General features: G+C 35.1%; 2 protein-coding genes across 2 annotated transcripts in view; one reads left to right on the top strand and one right to left on the bottom strand.

The window, feature by feature from the left end:
* Positions 1 to 1,554: 1,554 nt before the first annotated feature.
* On the top strand, positions 1,555 to 8,758 carry LOC111482590 (protein root UVB sensitive 6-like). The gene is made up of 13 exons (XM_023128432.1): positions 1,555 to 2,217; positions 2,689 to 2,787; positions 2,911 to 3,024; positions 4,066 to 4,137; positions 4,243 to 4,353; positions 4,425 to 4,544; positions 6,458 to 6,559; positions 6,664 to 6,736; positions 6,908 to 6,991; positions 7,218 to 7,282; positions 7,371 to 7,472; positions 7,554 to 7,733; positions 8,264 to 8,758. The coding sequence occupies exons 1-13, from the start codon at positions 1,873 to 1,875 to the stop codon at positions 8,321 to 8,323; spliced, it is 1,527 nt and encodes a 508-aa protein (XP_022984200.1). The 5' UTR covers positions 1,555 to 1,872; the 3' UTR covers positions 8,324 to 8,758.
* Positions 8,759 to 10,914: 2,156 nt separating this feature from the next.
* Positions 10,915 to 17,345, bottom strand: part of LOC111482961 (methionine S-methyltransferase-like) — a 9,220-nt gene continuing 2,789 nt past the window's right edge. Inside the window, exons 4-12 of the mRNA XM_023129010.1 lie at positions 17,158 to 17,253; positions 16,160 to 16,348; positions 15,896 to 16,084; positions 15,558 to 15,794; positions 14,167 to 14,301; positions 13,687 to 14,004; positions 13,315 to 13,494; positions 11,882 to 12,850; positions 10,915 to 11,359 (exon numbers count right to left, since the gene is read on the bottom strand). Coding sequence (XP_022984778.1) covers positions 11,057 to 11,359; positions 11,882 to 12,850; positions 13,315 to 13,494; positions 13,687 to 14,004; positions 14,167 to 14,301; positions 15,558 to 15,794; positions 15,896 to 16,084; positions 16,160 to 16,348; positions 17,158 to 17,253 — 2,616 coding nt within the window. The 3' untranslated portion in view covers positions 10,915 to 11,056. The remainder of the gene's footprint in view (positions 11,360 to 11,881; positions 12,851 to 13,314; positions 13,495 to 13,686; positions 14,005 to 14,166; positions 14,302 to 15,557; positions 15,795 to 15,895; positions 16,085 to 16,159; positions 16,349 to 17,157; positions 17,254 to 17,345) is intronic.

The raw sequence follows: 17,345 nt of genomic DNA, 5'->3' as shown, positions 1-17,345 counted from the left end.
TCACTTTGCGACAAGAGAAGAGGCGACCCTCAAGTGGCGCCCATCAGAACACGCGAGAGCCTAGACGAGTGTCGTGATGCGACTGAAGTGACTAATGATTTTGAAAGAATATTTTGAGATGAAATAATTATAATAACTATATTAATATTCAATATATTATGTATTTATGATTTTGAAACTTTTAAGCAAAAAAATGATTTTGTAATTTCTAAAATTTATAGACATGAGAAAAATGAGAAACACGAAACAATTTTTAAAATAATTTATGTTTCTCAAAAAACAAGTAAATAAAAACAACTTACCAAATATGCCCTTAATTTTGCCGTGGTCCCCACCACACCACGTGTCATGAACGCATAAATCACAGAAAAAAAAGGTGAAATTTAAGGGCGGAAAATAGGGGAGAAAATAATTTAAAGAATTGTAAACTCCAATTAATATAACTGCTCGAGACCATTAATTTTGAAGTTGTAAATTCTTTTGTATATTCTAAATAATTTGTTAAAAACATTATAAAAAAGTCAACATAAAGACAATGCTGACACGAGGTCAAATCTAGTTTCTTGTTTTCGACAGTTGGAAGAGAAATTTTTGGTCGGTGACAATATGTCCTTTTAAGTATTTCAAAGTCAACACAGACACGAACTCAAATCTACTTTCATTGTCTCTGACAGTTGGAGGAGAAATTCTTGATCGATGACAACATCGTTCATTTAGGTATTTCAAAGTTAGTATAGACATGATCTCAACATCATCCTAAGTCTCGTTTGATACCAAAAGCTGTTTAGTTAAGACTTTCTAAACGACTCTCGACGAAAGAATACTATTAAAGAAGAATCATAACAATTTGTATGACCTTCATCAGCTACATTATTGATTAGGGGCAGTATCATTCATTTAGCCATTTCAAATTCACGTAAACACGAGCTCAAATTTTATCGTCTTCGATAGTTGGAGGAGAAATTATTCATCAATAACAACATTGTACATTTAGGTATTTCAAAGTCAACACAGACACGAGCTCAAATCTAGTTTTATTGTCTCTGACAGTTGGAGGATAAATTTTTGGTCGGTGACAATTTCGTCCTTTTACGTATTTCAAAGTCAACATAGACACGAGCTCAAATCTACTTTCATCTTCTGACATTGAAAAATAAATTATTGATACATCGTCAATTTAGGTGTTTCAAAGTCAACATAAACACGAGCTCAAATCTACTTTCATCATCTGATAGAAAAGAAATTGTTGATCAGGGACAAAATCGTCCATTTAAGTATTTTAAAGTCAACATAAACACGAGCTCAAATTTACTTTCATCGTCTGACATTGGAAAAGAAATTCTTAATCAGTGACAACATTGTCTTTTTAGATATTTCAAACTTAATTAGACGAAGCTTCTGATAAAGTTTGATTTTCGGCTAGCCCGATACTAACCGGCCCCAACCTAAAACACAATAATTAATATTGAACCCAACTATTTTTATTTTTCCTATTTAAAAGGTGGCCCCACCATCCCCACTTGTATACAGAGACGAACAAGTACCACAAATCGCATAGGATAGAAATTCCATTGACAACGACGGAGAAAAAGTTGTCCTACTTTTTCCCACCACCGTTCTCTCTGTAGCTCCGTTGCCATTTGTACGCCACCTGCACGTTTCTTCCTTCTCTTCCATGTCTTTCTCCGTCAATTCCAAAGCTTCCTCTTCGAACTTCTCGTTCTCGTTCGGTACTTCAACCAATCTCTTTTCCAATTCGTTCTCCTTCTCGTCGTTGCTTCCAATTGGTTCTTCCTGATCCGTCCGTCAATTCGTTCGAACTTTTTTTTTTTTTTTTTTTCGCTTTAGTTTGGTTCGCAATTTGTTGTCTCAATGGCTCCGATCAAACTCAAGCAATCCCAAAATTCTGCTGCGAAATCTGTTGCTTCCTCCACTGAAGCGCGCACTCTCGTTCGGGAAACTCTGCGGATTAGTGCTAGCCTGGCTTCTTCTCCTCCTGCTGATTCTGTTCCTCCCACGCTCTCCCTCGCTGGTCCGCAGGCGAGAAAGTTTGGTATTGTGGAGGACCAGTTTATTGATTCCAGCTTGAGGTTGATTTGCTCCGAAGAAATCGATGGCCGGAGGTGGAATTATGTTGCTGAAAATGAGCTATTCGGAAGGTCGAAGAACGTCTCGATCCGTGCTGTTTGTTTTCAGAAGCCGCAAGCTCCTATTGACGTTAGTAGTTACATTATGCTTCTATTACCAATTAAGTGCCTAGTCGTGTGTTTGTCTTGATGCTTCACCGAGAATTGTGCTTAAAATGTCTGCTACTCCACCCATTTCATGAAGTATTGTACCTGGATTAAAAACAGCTACCTAATCTTCGGGGAATTATTTCCCAGAACTCATATGTGATTCTTTGGGTCCTAGTGTAACGGGTTTGTCTGCAATTCTCTTGAGAAAACAAGAAATTGGTTGATGCTCTTTTACTTTTAAGAACGTGTTAATTTTGTTACTTCATTCAGTACTGTAATTCTGTTACACATATTCACATTAAAATTCGAAAGAATTGCAAAACCTATTTGTAATGGTTAATTTATTTAGAGTACTTGTCGGTTAACAGGAAAGTGGTTTCTCTGCTTTCAATCGAGAGGAAAATAAACTTTCTTTCAATTTTCTGTTGTGATCGGTTAACTTGTAATGCAGGAGATGATGTCCTTCATAAGATCATATGTAGTCCCAGAAGGATTCCCCGACAGTGTTACCCCTTCATATGTACCATACATGACGTGGAGAGCTTTGAAGGTACGGGTCTAGATTCAGAAAGTAATGTAAGCCTGTAACAAAGGAAAGAGAAGAAGAATATTCAATATGTTTTTCTACTCATATATTAGAATCCGTTGGTAATGATGGCTTGATTTATTGCAGCACTTCTTTGGTGGAGCGATGGGTGTTTTTACAACACAGTCACTATTAAGCTCTGTTGGGGTCGCCAGAAATAAAGCTACTCCTGGAGCCATTGCTATTAATTGGATTCTCAAGGTAACAGTCTTTGTGAATGCTGTTTTCCACTGTAGTTTCTTGATTAGAAACATAGTTTTGTTCCTGCAACCTACGTGCTCAAAAGTAAATCGACATTTCTTAGAAGTGAGCACGCATATCCCTAGAGATGGCTGTCTCTTTTCATTTAGCTCCTTTATGTACTAAATATGCTTCTGATGCTTAAATTGATAAGCACTTATGCTTTATACATCCCCCTCCCTCAAAAAGTTGAAACTTTCTCAAGTGCAATGTCCTGTATTTGTCATAGTAAAATTTCCTATTTCCCCTGGTGCTGGCCAATGGCAATTTAGTCATAGTGAATTCCTGTGATTATTGTTATTATTATTATTATTTTGGTGAAAACCACACTTCTGTTGAGAAAATAGCGTGTCTATGCTATGGTATTGACCTTACTCGGTTAGGTTGTGCTGTCATTCATTGTTGATCTTAACTGTTATATGTGTATGCAAGTTTGTATGGCATAATTAGCGCTATAGTTATGCATGGACCAATTTGCAATTGCAGCAGGAAAACAAAAATCCATGCCATGGAGTAGCTGAGGGTGGCGCATGTATGTTGCTGCCGATTTTTTAGGAAAACTAAAATCGTAGTTCCATTTTTTATGTGATTCAAGTATACTCAATGGATAATTTTCTCAATGAAGCAATGGCATTTTAGGAGAATATTTATGTTAAAGAGTTGCTTCTCAACATAAATATTGGTAAAAGAGGACTTAATGATCAACTTTTAATGAAACTACTGAGAAGTTTCACATGTTTTCGAAGAAGTGCAAAAGAAATCCTGCATGGGGTTGGTTAAGATCTTCTTCGTCTTCTTATCTTTCTACCGTTGAGTGTTACAATTTCTTTCCAACCCCTTCTGGTTACTTGATTGGTTTCTTCTTTTATTATATAGCAACTAAGCATGAAGTGCTGCAAATAGCAGCTCTTATAATCTTGTCTTGCTATTCAACATATCCTTTTACACATTTTACTTGTGCAGACTTAAGTGAACTGATTAAGTTTGAGCATTTCATTACAGGATGGTGCGGGTCGTGTTGGTAAAATGCTATTTGCTCGACAAGGGAAAAAATTTGATTATGATCTCAAGCAGGTAAATTGTAATTACTAGCCTCCACAGAAAAAAGTTTGCTCATTATAGTGACTGCATTTTAATTTTTGTTGAAGATCTGTTTTCTGAACAATATGAGGGTTGCAGCTACGTTTTGCAGGTGATCTCCTTATGGAGTTGGGTGCTGGGGTAGAGCTGGCAACTGCAGCTGCACCACACCTTTTTCTTCCTTTGGCTTGTGCTGCTAATGTTGCGAAGGTTTGTTTGTTTCCTTGGAAGGTGCAATAGTGTAGCTGCTATGAAATCTCATTTTGCTACTTGCTTTCTAGAACGTTGCTGCTGTAACATCAACATCAACCCGCACTCCAATCTACAAGGCCTTTGCAAAAGGAGAAAACATTGGAGACGTCACTGCTAAAGGAGAATGCGTAGGAAATATAGCAGATCTGGTATAGTTGGGCCTTCTCTTTAGACCTTGTCAAAGTAGATAGTTTTTGTTCGACCAAATTTGCCTAGTATTGTCTAAGTTTTAAATTATATAAGATGCAAGGTCTAAAACAAAAAGTGAATTCTTTTTTCTTACTGATTTGCTATGCACATTTTAATATGATCTTAAGATGATATGCACAGTTGCAAATCTGTTAGGAATTACTGTTTTTTCTTTCTTTTGTTTTTTAAAGATATGTTTAATAAGAAACAAAACTCCATGATGATATGTAAAAGAGGTTACGGATGCACAGAGCAGAGGAAGGATCCTTGCTTCCCCAAAAGTTTATTAGCACTTTGAGTTTACATTAATTAGAGAGTAGATTTCTTGATACAATAGAAAATGGTTTTTTTCTTAGAAAAATCCTTTCATATTTATGCCTCACCCTCATAAAGCAAAAAGAGAAAAATCTTTGTTAAGCAAGGGGACTTGAGGTTCTGTAAAAATTCCGAATGGTTAAAAAAATCCGTGTTTATAGTTAGTTATTTTGTTGTCTGCCAATCCAAAGTGACTACAGAAGGCCTTTTTGGGACATTTCTTCATAGGCTCTAGCTTTTCCATAGACAACCATCCAGATAAAGCTTTCAGGGAGCAGATGATTGATATCTCCTAGAGAACACAAAAGCCAAACTTATAGCACAGTTCCACCAGTGGTCTAAGTTTCTTTACCCAATTTACTGTTAAAATCTGGAGGGCGATGGTAATTTGGGGTATTGTATTGTTGAGTTTAAAAGTGCATTATTTGTATGTTAATTGGTGGCATCGAACCAAAAGGGATTATCTTTATTAGTTAGATAATGAACCAGCCTTTATTACATATAAAAGTTTAAAAGCAGAGGCAGTAGATAAAGCGAAGGCCTAATACAAAAAAGAACCACAAAAAGAATTGGGAAAATAGGTTCTAATTGATAAGAATAAAAAAAAAGTTAATTTGTTCTTTTGGATGGTCTTTTGCTCTCAATCTTATGTTTTCTTAAAGGAAGAGATTTCTATACATCTTTTTAGATTCCAATTCCTCCGTTCTTTGATCTTATTGTAGTTGTCTTCTTTGATTTGATTCCCATTCCTCCAATGACAACCTCCTCAAAGCTGAACTTTAGAAGTCTTCAAAAAATTTGCCCCAAACCTTTATGGACTCGATAAACTGAATATGCATGTAATTGGAATTTCAGTGAAGATGAACACCTTTTAAAAGGATGAGAACGTTACATTAAAGACGTCAATGTCTTTTATTATTATGCTTTTCAAGCAAGGCTCTCCTAAGACAGTTTTAAGATTGGAAGCCTTGTGATAAAGAAAGAGCAGAAGTAAAGTATGCATATTTTGCGAGGATAGCTTGTAAGGATCAAATTGGATAGATTGATCCTTTTAGAAGTGAATATGAGACCCATCCCCCTGGGGAAGTCAATGAGCTTAAAAAAAAAAAAGAAAAAACAAAGGAACATTCAGCATAGGTTTGCATGGATTCCCGAAAGTGTCCTTAATCGTCAGAAGAAAGAATTGGACATTCTATGATTTCTTTAGCACTGTTATATAATACAATAATGTGCCATGAAATTGTTTTAAAATACTGGGATCTTTTTATTTTTTGATTTAAAATGATGGCTGTTTTGTTTACCAAAAAAAAAGGTCTGCCAATCGGTGGTGCTGATGATTTTCTGCAAAAAAAGAAAAAAGAAAAAGAAGAACAAGAAGTTCAGATATTGCTATGATTATTTTCTACGACTTAATGTTGTAATGCGCAGAGCTTCATGTTATTCTTCTGGATGTAAAGTTTTATGCATAATTGTGTATGCTTTACGTTGATTTATGTCATACGAGATGGTTAAATAAGTTTATTATGAATCTGATGGAAGTTTCATTTGTCTTCTGAAGCTAGGAACTGGACTAAGCATATTGATTTCAAAAAGAAATCCATCTTTGTTTACTACTTTTGGTCTCCTTTCATGCGGTTATATTTTCAGCTCTTATAATGAGGTTTGTCTGCAATTTGGATTACCTTTTTTCACCCCCACTTTTATTTATCTTGAATATGGAATTTCTTTTAGTCATTATAGTCTGACATATGCAGTATTTTCCAGGTCAGATCTGTTGTGTTGCACACAATGAACAGAGCGAGATTTAATGTAGCAGTCGAGTCTTTCATCAAGACAGGTGCTTTAAGTGTTCTCTGATACTTTAAAAAAGAGGAGAGAGTGAAAGATGTTTTCAATCCTGAAATCCCTTTTCTAATGGCTTAAAGTTTAGCTAAAAGAATAAAGCACATTTTTATTTATTTATTTATTTAGATTTGTATATAAAACTATGCCCTATGTTTGTTTGCAGGGCGAGTTCCCTCATTGCAGAACGGGAATATGAATGAAAGAATATTAAGTTTCCCGTGGCTGAAGGATAGTCCTGTAGTACTTGGTAAATATTTCATTCTCCAAACGTATGCATGCATTTCTTTGGTTCCTCTCACTTTGCCATTAAGAAAAAAGTTACGTGAGTGCTTATATTTAATTTTATTAAATGCAAGCAAGCAAGCAAAATTCAATTATGTCCACATACTAGATCAAAGTTGTGTGTGTGTATGTTGTACTTCCTTTCTTTTCATGTGATTGAAGCGTGTAAAATTATTTTCAATTTTTGGCAGGACCAAGATTCAAAGATGCATTCCAAGATGCTGGTTCATATCTCGCCATAGAGCCCTTGTTTGATGTATGTGATATCCCATCTCATTATTTGGAGCAGTGTTATTCATTCTTTTATTTAAACTTTTTGATGTTGTTTTCTTGGTGGGTAATAGAGAGAAAAGTACATTGTGACATACAATCAAACTAGGGGTATGGTATATGCATTACTCAAAGATCAAGCAAAGTCGGATGACATCCTAAAAGCTGCTTTCCACGTAAGATGCACTATTTATTTTCGTTGTATATTTATGCCTGCCAATATTTTTCTTCTTGTGATGCAAGTTACTTTTCCACAGGCACATGTGCTTTTACATTTTATACGCTCATCAAGTGGGGGTCAGAAGTCTTCTCGAAAACAAGGTGACGCCTTTTCAAACTCTGTGCCCGCAGTGACCAATCTTGAAGCACAAATTGCTGCATCATGTAAAATGGTCTCAACCTCATATGAGATTTTCAAGAGTAAAGCTTCAGAGCAGGTAGGAAAATGAGCATGTCTTCTTTTTTGGCTTCTGCTGCATCACTGCTATTAAAGTATATATATGGAATAAGAATTTGCTAGCGGTATTTTTGCCTGATAATCTGATAAGTAGCAGTTTTACAGATAATATTCAATTTTAGGTTGAGTTTGATATGCATGCGTACTAGTTTAAACACTTATCAAAATAATATTAACTTTTTTTTTTTTTTTGAATGATTGTGATTTAAAATCTTATGTGTTTGGTTACATCTTAAAAGCGATTTTAATCACAATTTTGTTTGGTTGCACAAAGTGATTCTGCAATTGTGTTAATTCAATCACACTTAAGAAGTAATAACTTAATGTCTTCTAATGTACTCTTGTTACAGCAAACCTACTTCGTTTGTTTCTTGGGTCTTAACTGAGTGCCGTCATTGCTTTCCTGAGTAACCTAATGATCAACTGATCGATAAGTTATTTCAAACATAACAACTATATTTTCTTTGTGATATAGTTATTTATTATTATTATTTTTTTGCGTCTTGGCAGGGATGGGTGATGGCAGAATCTCTACTCAATCCTGGTAGAGCTCGATTGTGTCCCAGATAAAAAAAACATACGAGCAACATGCAAAGTCATCGCGAAATACTGGTAGATAATGCGTATCTCAAAGATACAAAGGCTTGCATCAGATTGCCAATGATAGGAGGATGATGAATATCAAGTCTCTTTGATTCCTGAAGATCCTTGTTCGACGCCAGGCCAGTTGCTTTCCGGTTGATAGGTAAAAGAATGGTCCAATTCAGGGTTCAAGTCTCTATTGAAATGGAAACGTAGATTCAGTTCTAAGTGCAAGAATAGGTCAGTATAATGTATATGCATCCGCCCATCTCTTTATCCTTTTCCAGGTATCTCTTTGTTATGGTTTTTGTGACAAAATTTTGTTGCAATCATGTTTTTCCCACCGAGTATTTTTGCGTAGTATACACATACCTTTAAGCTCTTTCTGATTGCAGTTGAATGATTATAGATACCTTGTCTTAAGAAAGGTGAAAAACTTAACGAGATCCAAAGTCGATCCAACGTCGTCCTGCTGTTAAGATGCCTCGACTCAACCTGGGTTGATTCATCCAAAAAGTAAACATTTTCCAGTGAAGTCTTTGTCTAGCCAGTCTAAAACATTGGACCCTTTAGGTGAGCTGCTTGGTAATAAGTTAAGGTTGAGGATGATTGCCACTGCTCTTTGCTGGGAAATGGATTAATTAAAGCATTGGGCACTTCAAAGATACTAACAAAGTTTTTTAATGGATTTAACAAAGTTTTTTTTAACAAAGATTAAAGCATTTAACAAAGATTTCAAAACTTCACATTTCTCTTTTTTGTTTCTATTTTCTATTTCTTTCGTCACCTTTTCCTCCTCTCCATTTTTCTTCCTTCCCTTCTTTTTATCTCCCCTTCTTTTTCTGTCATTTTTTTTTCTATTTTTCTTTTCATGTACGTCATTTTAAACATATTATTAAAAAAAAATAATCGTTTTATTAATAATGTATATAATTGTATAAGATAATCCAATTTAAAATAATTCACTTTCACCATAGTTTATTCTTTCAATTTGATTATTGTACTATTATTTACTATTAAAAGCTTATATAATTTTATTAAGTTCACTTATTTGACGATAATTATTAATATTAATATTAATTTTTAAATAAACTAAAAATTGGATTTTAGGGTTATTATTCACAATACTCATTATAAATAAAAAATTAAATTGGTTAAAAGTTATTTTAATAATTTGACTTAATTGTAGGAACTGAAAAGAAATATTATTTATTTATATGAAATTGTGATACTATTATCATGAAACTCATTCGTACACATCTTAAACAATATTTCCATAAAATAGTCCCTAAAATCAAGAAATATTAGAGCCAAATATAAAAATGATACATCAAAAGACTGAATCCAAAAAAATTTAAAACATGAAACAGTATCTCAAGTGAGTTACCGAATAAACCAGACAAATGAAAAAATGAATTTTTTCCCTAATTTGCAACAAAATTGGCCACTCTAATTAATTGAATTAAAAGGAATTCAAAGTTTTTTTTAGAAATCTACGAAAGTGAATTTTAAGGAATTAAAAGTTTTTTAGAAACCTACGAAAGTTTAAGATTCAGACAATTTTGAAAGTTTACTAACAAATTAGAAATAAACCTTAGAATTTAGATATAAAATTTATAATTTAACAAAAAAAAAGAAAAAAAGAAAAAAAGAAACCAAATGCTGAAGAGATTCCTCTCTCCTCTCTCCCTTCTACTCTATCTATTCCGTCTTTTCAAATAGAAGGAAAAAGAAAGCGTGAGGGAGCATCTCTCTTTTCTTTTTCTTCCTTTCTCGATTTTTTTTTTTTTTTTTTTTGTTAAATGATGGCTTGTTTCTACCCAACCAATGTGGACATCACAATCCACCCCCCTTCGGGGCCTAGCATCCTCGCTGACACTCTTTCCTTCCTCCAATCGATGTGAGACTGCCACCAAATCCACCCCCTTTGAGGCAGTGTCCTTACTAGCACACCACCTCGTGTCTACCCCTTCGGGGAACAGTAAGAAGGCTGATACATCGTCCAATGTCTAGCTCTGATACCATTTGTAATGACCCGATCCACCATTAGCAAATATTGTCTCTTTGGGCTTTCCCTCAAAACTTTAAAACGCATCTGCTGGGGGAGGTTTCCACACCCTTATAAATGGTGGTTTATTCTCCTCCCCAACCAATGTGGAACATCACACTTAATTTATTTCTCATAAAATAAAATTGAAGGATCCCATTTTAAGCTCACTCAAAACTTTACTACAACAAAGGCACATATATGCAACAATTGCGTTAATCCCACCCAAATCTGTATTTCTTTCACAATTTTTTCATGGTACTCTTTTTGGGGAGGAATCAACTCAATCTCTCTTATATATTGATTTTCTTTCTCACTCGATATTAACGGATTAAAATGATAGATACAACTACGACAGATTTAAATCGAGTGAAGTAAATGTATCTATATCTACACTACCACTTGTCCATGCAAAATGACTCATACCAGAGAAAGTACATTAAAGGATGAAATTCAAAATTTTAAAAAATTGAAGACGCTTAAACAAATGGCATACATTATTAGAGAACAATAAAAGATGCTACGATAGTTCTAGTAGTGAAATAAGAAGGGGCCTTTCATTGATATATGGAAAGACTTAAGCACAAATAACTGTCGTTTTTAGTGTCGTAATCATCAACTCAAAGAACGGACAACATGCAAAAGGAAACATGAAAGTGCAATAGAAAGAGCACTTACGAGGAGGAGCAGGCAATTCTTTTGAACTCAGCAAAACAATCGAGAGCCTTCTGAAATTCACTTTCCTCCAATGCTATTGTGAACCGACAGTATCCAGGAATTCCTGTCCATGAGCTGCTGTTAATGCACAAACCAGTGGCCTTAAGAATGGCTTCTCTGATATTTGAATCGTCGAGCTTTGCTTCATAATCAACCGCGTTCTTCAGTCTGATTGTCTTGTTCATATAAAGAGATGGCTTGGCCACCATGGAGACACCAGCATGGGGCTCCAGCACATCCCATCCATTGCTCTCAAGTGTCTGTACCAGTGTGGTGAGAAAATAGTATTAGAAACTTGAGAGGCAACAATGAGATCTTTTATTCAGCACCCAAACAAGCCCAAGGAGCACACACGCACAAAAATCTTTCAACCAACTATTTTGATTATGTTTGCTTCAATCAATTATCTCGAATAAAATTATGCAACAAGTTTCTTTTTTGTTTTAGTACTCAGGAGTTTGCAGGAGAAGACAAAGTGAGCTCACGCATTCATTCATTCTAATATTGCAAACCAAACCCGCAAAAAAAGCGTACAATTAGTCCATGGAAACCATATAACAGAAATGCATAATGCTCCTGAATTCTGAGATAAGTTTAAACGGAAATTGATATAATGACTAATATATTAAAATTAAAAAGGCATACATACAGTGACATTTTTTAAAAAAACCATTCAAGTAAATTGACGTGATAGTTAACGTGTAAGAATAAACTATGCAAATGATTTCAACGTTGAGATGAAATGAATGGCACATCGATACTAGCTGAAAATTTACGATTACCTCTTTCAGACGCCTGGATCTAGTTCTCAGGTCCATAATCTGTCTGGTTACAGCATCCCACATGTCTCCTGATTTCTGCTCTCTTAGTCCTAGCAACTTCTTTATAGCATATTTCACTGTGCTATGAGGTCCAGTTAATCCTGAGAAGCTATGGAATAAGTCAATCAAAGGCGGTTGGTTCAAAACCAGGAAACCAAATTTGAGAGCACCCGTTAGCATCATTGGTGACAATCCTCCAAGCAGGCATACAGAAAATGGACTGCTAGATGGGCAAAGCCTCGATAAAACTCTTTCCAGATTCCAGCCACCCCAACCCTCATAGTCAAATTCCAATCCTGAAAATGAAGTATCAATGATAACCCTAGCCCCAAATTTAGCACAAGTAGTTAACAAATTCTCTATTTCTTTCTGGTCATAAAGCAGACCAGTTGGGTTAATTGTTGGTCCAGATATGTATACCCATGGGTTCTTCACATTATTGAGTACTTGATTAAGTGCGTCCTCTGTTAGCTTGAATCTATCGTCAGATTTGGTAGGTATATTTACAATTTTTGCCTTCAAAAACTTGGCACTGTAAACATAGTTTCCATTAGTCCCAACTGGAAAACACAGTGTTCCACCTTCTTGGATGCAACAGAGAACCATCTTATTAAACAATGTCAATGCGCTGTCAGCATATGTAAAGTCTGTGTTGTTTTCAGTAGGGAATCCGTAATTGCTTTTGACAAATTGCTTGATGCTAGTGGTGACATCTATTTCTGACTCTGACATGTTCTGTCTTGAAAAGCTTTCAAAGATAGCAGCTTTGACTGGAATTGGTGTAGGCAAGAAGTTCTGATCAACATCCATGTGAATCAGGAACGAATTCTCAGTCTGGTTAATCGACAACTCAGCATTATTGAGAACTGAGATGGCAGAACTGGAAAACCCAATTATGTCTGTTGAACTTGCACTTCTGTCACATTCTCTCTAAGGACATGAACGATGAATCAATTAAATGTAAAGCAAATAATAAAAGTTTTTAACTTGAAGTAAAAGAGAGAAAAGAGAAAAAGAACATCAGTGTTTAACAGTTATGCGTTCTCCTATGTCAAATAGCCAATATGTGGCGGATTGATGACTTTCATTTTCCAACTTGGATGTGACATGCAGCATGGGAAGCAAACATTTAACAAAATTCCTGCTGTCATACTAAACGTTTTTTTTTAAGAGATGTCTGCCAAATTTTAAATGCAAGCGTATCCCAATACACAATACACAACCCACACAACATATTGCACAGGAACATGGATGACTTTGTGCTGTAATGTAGAAAAGCTAGTTGAACTTAAAAATTACTCGGTAAAGCAGATTGATATAATTTCTGTGTTGTTAGAACTGCATCACACGATGAAGATATTCACTAGGAAAAGAAAAAAAAAATGTTTATATACCTGTGCAGGTAGATGACGGTCTGCGAGCTGAAAAGCAAGTAGCTCATGAAAAAGACAGCCATAATAATATTGATTTATGGGCGCGGTGTTCCCTTCTAACAATTCGACAGTCTTGGACAAGGCCTTAAAAATGGCTTCTTCTTCAGAAATAACAAAAGCCACTTCTAAATCCTTGTATACCTGGAAAATGTATTGACTACTCATTAAGCAGATAAGTACATGAGAACCTATTTATTCACTGTAAACTCGGTAAACTCAATGAATATGATTAATTTTCTCAAGATATCATACCAAGCAGCTCTCCGATTCGATTGCATTTACATAGAAAAAGTAAGCCCCTCTCGTGATAACTTGATTGAAGAAATGAAGTACCTGATTTTTCACCAGGCCGCACACAATAGCTGCATGAGAAGGAAGAGACTTTGCTGCTAGATACTTTAGGACTCCATTGGAACTTGGAAGACTGGATAGTTCAAAATGGTCAGATATATCTAAGAAAAGACGGGAACCTATTTCTCTCGTAACATCCAAAAGGTGCACAAAAGCTGAGCTAGTAACAGCTTCAAAATGAGCCATCCCAGTCACCACCACTTGAGGTTTCAGCATCTTTATCAATTCGATCATTAAATCTGACTGGCTTGGGGCCTCAATAACAGTAAGTACATCATCTGCTGCACGATCAATTCCTGTCTGCAAAGCATGAATACAAATTATCCCAGGCATATCGTATTGCTAACTCATGCTCTTTGAGTCGTAATAAATATATATTGAGAACTGAAGCTAAAAAACAAATTGATTATATTTAAGAAAAAAGAGATTGAAGTGCATAATTGTGTATGAAGATGCACTTACCTCAATATTGAGCGAAGTTAACCATTGCCTCGGTAGGTGCCGGGTTAGATGCTCATCCACAATGGCAAGTCGAGGGGAGAACAAGCGAAGAGCATTCTCAATGGCCACAGACCTTGAAGGAAAGACCACAACATTCTTTACAAGAAATGGCAACAGACTAGTCAGAGATGCAATTTTGTGTACGCACCCTCATAACCAAACAAACATTATTTAGCAGTTATCTAGATGGAAAAACTATGTATTTGTATGTGTTAAGCACAAATAAGGAGATACATAGTGTTTGTACGCATCTCTTGATGAGCAGAACTACAAATTGGAAGATTAGAATAGAGTTGAACACATATATCTAGATGTAATAGCAACATGAGAAAACGTAAAAAAGAAGACGTGCAACACAAAGGTTGAGTAACATAATTGCAGTTTGAAGGGTGGTGTCATCCGCTCAACACTTCTATGCTGTCAATACTTGGTAATTTCAAGTATCACACATTATAAAGACCATTGCCTAAGAAAGCATTGTTCACCATCTATTCCTTACCTTAAATAACCAAAAGAAGACAAATGCCCCAAATTACTTGAAAAGGCTTGACGGGCTTATAGATTTTACATCGGCTCTTTGATTCCCTAATCTAATTTCAGTTATATGTTACGGGAAGAACACAGAAATATGAAATCCAATTCATTAGACTCTTTAGTATATCATATGTTTGAACAATGCAAGTGTGTGGTTAAGGGAAAAAAGAGAACAAAAAACTAGGTTAAATTATAAATTTGGTCCACGGAGATTAGAGAAAGTTAAAATTTAGTCTCTAAGGATTTAAAATTAGATTTCATCCTTATGGTTTGATAAAACCTCATAAATAGTCATAAATAGCCTCTGCAGCTTGATAAAATCCTCGTGAACTATTTATGAAGATTTTATCAGATCACAGAGATTATTTCTAACCTTTAAATTATAAGGACTAAACTCAAACTTTCTTCAAACCATAGGGACCAAATTTATAATTTTTACCAAAAAAGTACATATAAAGTCAGAATAAAACTCAACATTTTATCTGATTTTTCATAAATGACGGGTATCTCTAACCGTTGTTTAATAGGCATGCATTAGTCTAATAAGTCAATTTATTTTATTACATATTGATCACATTTTGTAAGATACTTTTACTTCTAAGAGAATTAATGCAAAATATCAAACAAAATAGTCTTCAAACTTAAAACTACTATATTTGGCTGTTTATTTATTTACTACTATTATTGCATAAGAATACTCAATAATATTGATATATGGAGATGATTCAAGAAGTAATCATGATAATTCCATCACTCATAAGAATAAATGATAATATAAGTTAGAACTTCAAAAGTGGATAATTAGTAGGTCATCTTACTCCAGCAGTGAGCGGTATTTTGTGGTATGTTTTCATAAACCCAGCAATAAGGTTTCGAAAACGCAAACTCCCAGCAGGTGGCTCATATGGAAAAGATGCACTTTCTTTCAATATGCTGGCAAGATAAGCTAGGAATGGAATCTTCTCATCAGCAACGGAATCATCTTGAAATGATAAATCTAATGAACTGCTGATTTCTTGGAATCCACTCTTAAGAAAATCAAATATTGTCTTAACCTGTCGGTCCATTAAGATTTTATGTATGTTAGATTTTATATTTAACATACGTTCCATATCCTCAGATATTCTATTTTAAAAACCAGGTCAGTGTACTGAACCTGATTTGGCTGACGGAGTTGGCAGCTATAAACTGATAGTGCATGAGAGATGCGACCACCAGCCTTCCCATAAGCCCATGCTGTTCGAGCACAGATAGGCTGATCCCCTGCAAGTCCCATAAAAAACTCAAAGCGATGTGGACTATTTTTCTCAATTTCAACCAAGGCAGAGATGTCAGTGTCGGCAGCCTGTAAATACAATGTGTGAACATAAACTCTATATGAATAGATAAATTTATCTCATTTGAAAAAAGATTTACTTGCCTGAAGAATTTTTGTCTGCCAAAGCCTGGTAATGCGGAAGCCACGGCGTTCAAATAAGCGCTTGCAAACACCTTGTCCAGGACGACCTCCCATATTGAAGATCATAATCCCCATCGGTTTGATGACACTTATTCCTTCCTCTACTGCCCTTGCGATCAGACCTAATCCAAACTGATCTTCAACAAAACCCTGCATTACAAGATAGTACAAGTGAGAAACAATAGACCCTATCTAACAATGTTCATCATCCAAAGAAACTTAACACATCAACGTGACAGGATGATAAATGTAACTAGAATATTGATGGAACAAGATTATAAGAAAATGCAAGGATGTGAGTAAGTAATGGTGATTAAATGAGCAAATCTGGTTCCCATTGGCCCCGTTCCAATTAAAGCAGGGTTCCAAATGATAATGAAAACAGAAATCATGGAGTGGAAGTTATTCTTGAGGATTTTGGAATCATGAAGAACGGTTACTATACAACAGGATAAATGTGTTGAATTTAAGCCATAAAGATCCAAAAAGTTCTACCATTCTTCCTTAACAAAGCACCACTATTATGTTTTAGTTCTGGGACACAAAAAAAGGGTAGAAGTGAGAATAAGTTTTCTTTATTAAAACAAATAACCTTTTAGATTCTTGTCTAGAGCTTTGGTAGATATCAAAACACAAAAATTATATAAAAACACCAAAGATAGCAATATTGCAATATTTAGAGAAATTACAATATAAACAAGAATTTGAGGTACTTGCACCCTCCCTTTTGAGACCTCTACCAAACCTTAATTCACTCGCCACAAAGTAATGCCTCCATTCATCACTTCCCACTCTCCCAAACTAGATTCCTGACTAAGTACTAATATTCCCTTATAATATCCCTAATCGCATTCCTAGGCAGAAAATAAATATATGATGCTGCACTTGAGGTCTAATCTTTTCATAAGATGACTACGAACTATGTCAAATAAGACTAGATTATCTTTTTTCTTAATTACCTGAAGTGCACAATAGTTACTCAACGAGTACAAAAACTCCTCACTTGCATTTTCTGTAATCATCTTGGACATAGCATCTGGATTTGGGTTAAGAATCTGCAAGAGGCAACCAATTGTGAGTTCCACAATTTATTTTAATACTATTTTTACAGTACCATTGTTTTTTTTTTTTTTTTTTTTTTTTTTTT

This window comes from Cucurbita maxima, unplaced genomic scaffold (assembly GCF_002738345.1).
Source record: "Cucurbita maxima cultivar Rimu unplaced genomic scaffold, Cmax_1.0 Cma_Scf00008, whole genome shotgun sequence".
NCBI classification, from domain to species: domain Eukaryota; kingdom Viridiplantae; phylum Streptophyta; class Magnoliopsida; order Cucurbitales; family Cucurbitaceae; genus Cucurbita; species Cucurbita maxima.
The sequence above is the reverse complement of the archived record's forward strand: the minus strand, read 5'-3'. Positions and strand labels throughout refer to the sequence as shown.

Coding starts and splice junctions, on each gene's coding strand:
- LOC111482590 (XM_023128432.1), top strand. CDS start 1,873: ATGGCTCCGATCAAACTCAAGCAATCCCAAAATTCTGCTGCGAAATCT. Junction 7,283..7,370: donor CCATAGAGCCCTTGTTTGAT/GTATGTGATATC, acceptor GGTGGGTAATAG/AGAGAAAAGTACATTGTGAC. Junction 7,473..7,553: donor TCCTAAAAGCTGCTTTCCAC/GTAAGATGCACT, acceptor ACTTTTCCACAG/GCACATGTGCTTTTACATTT.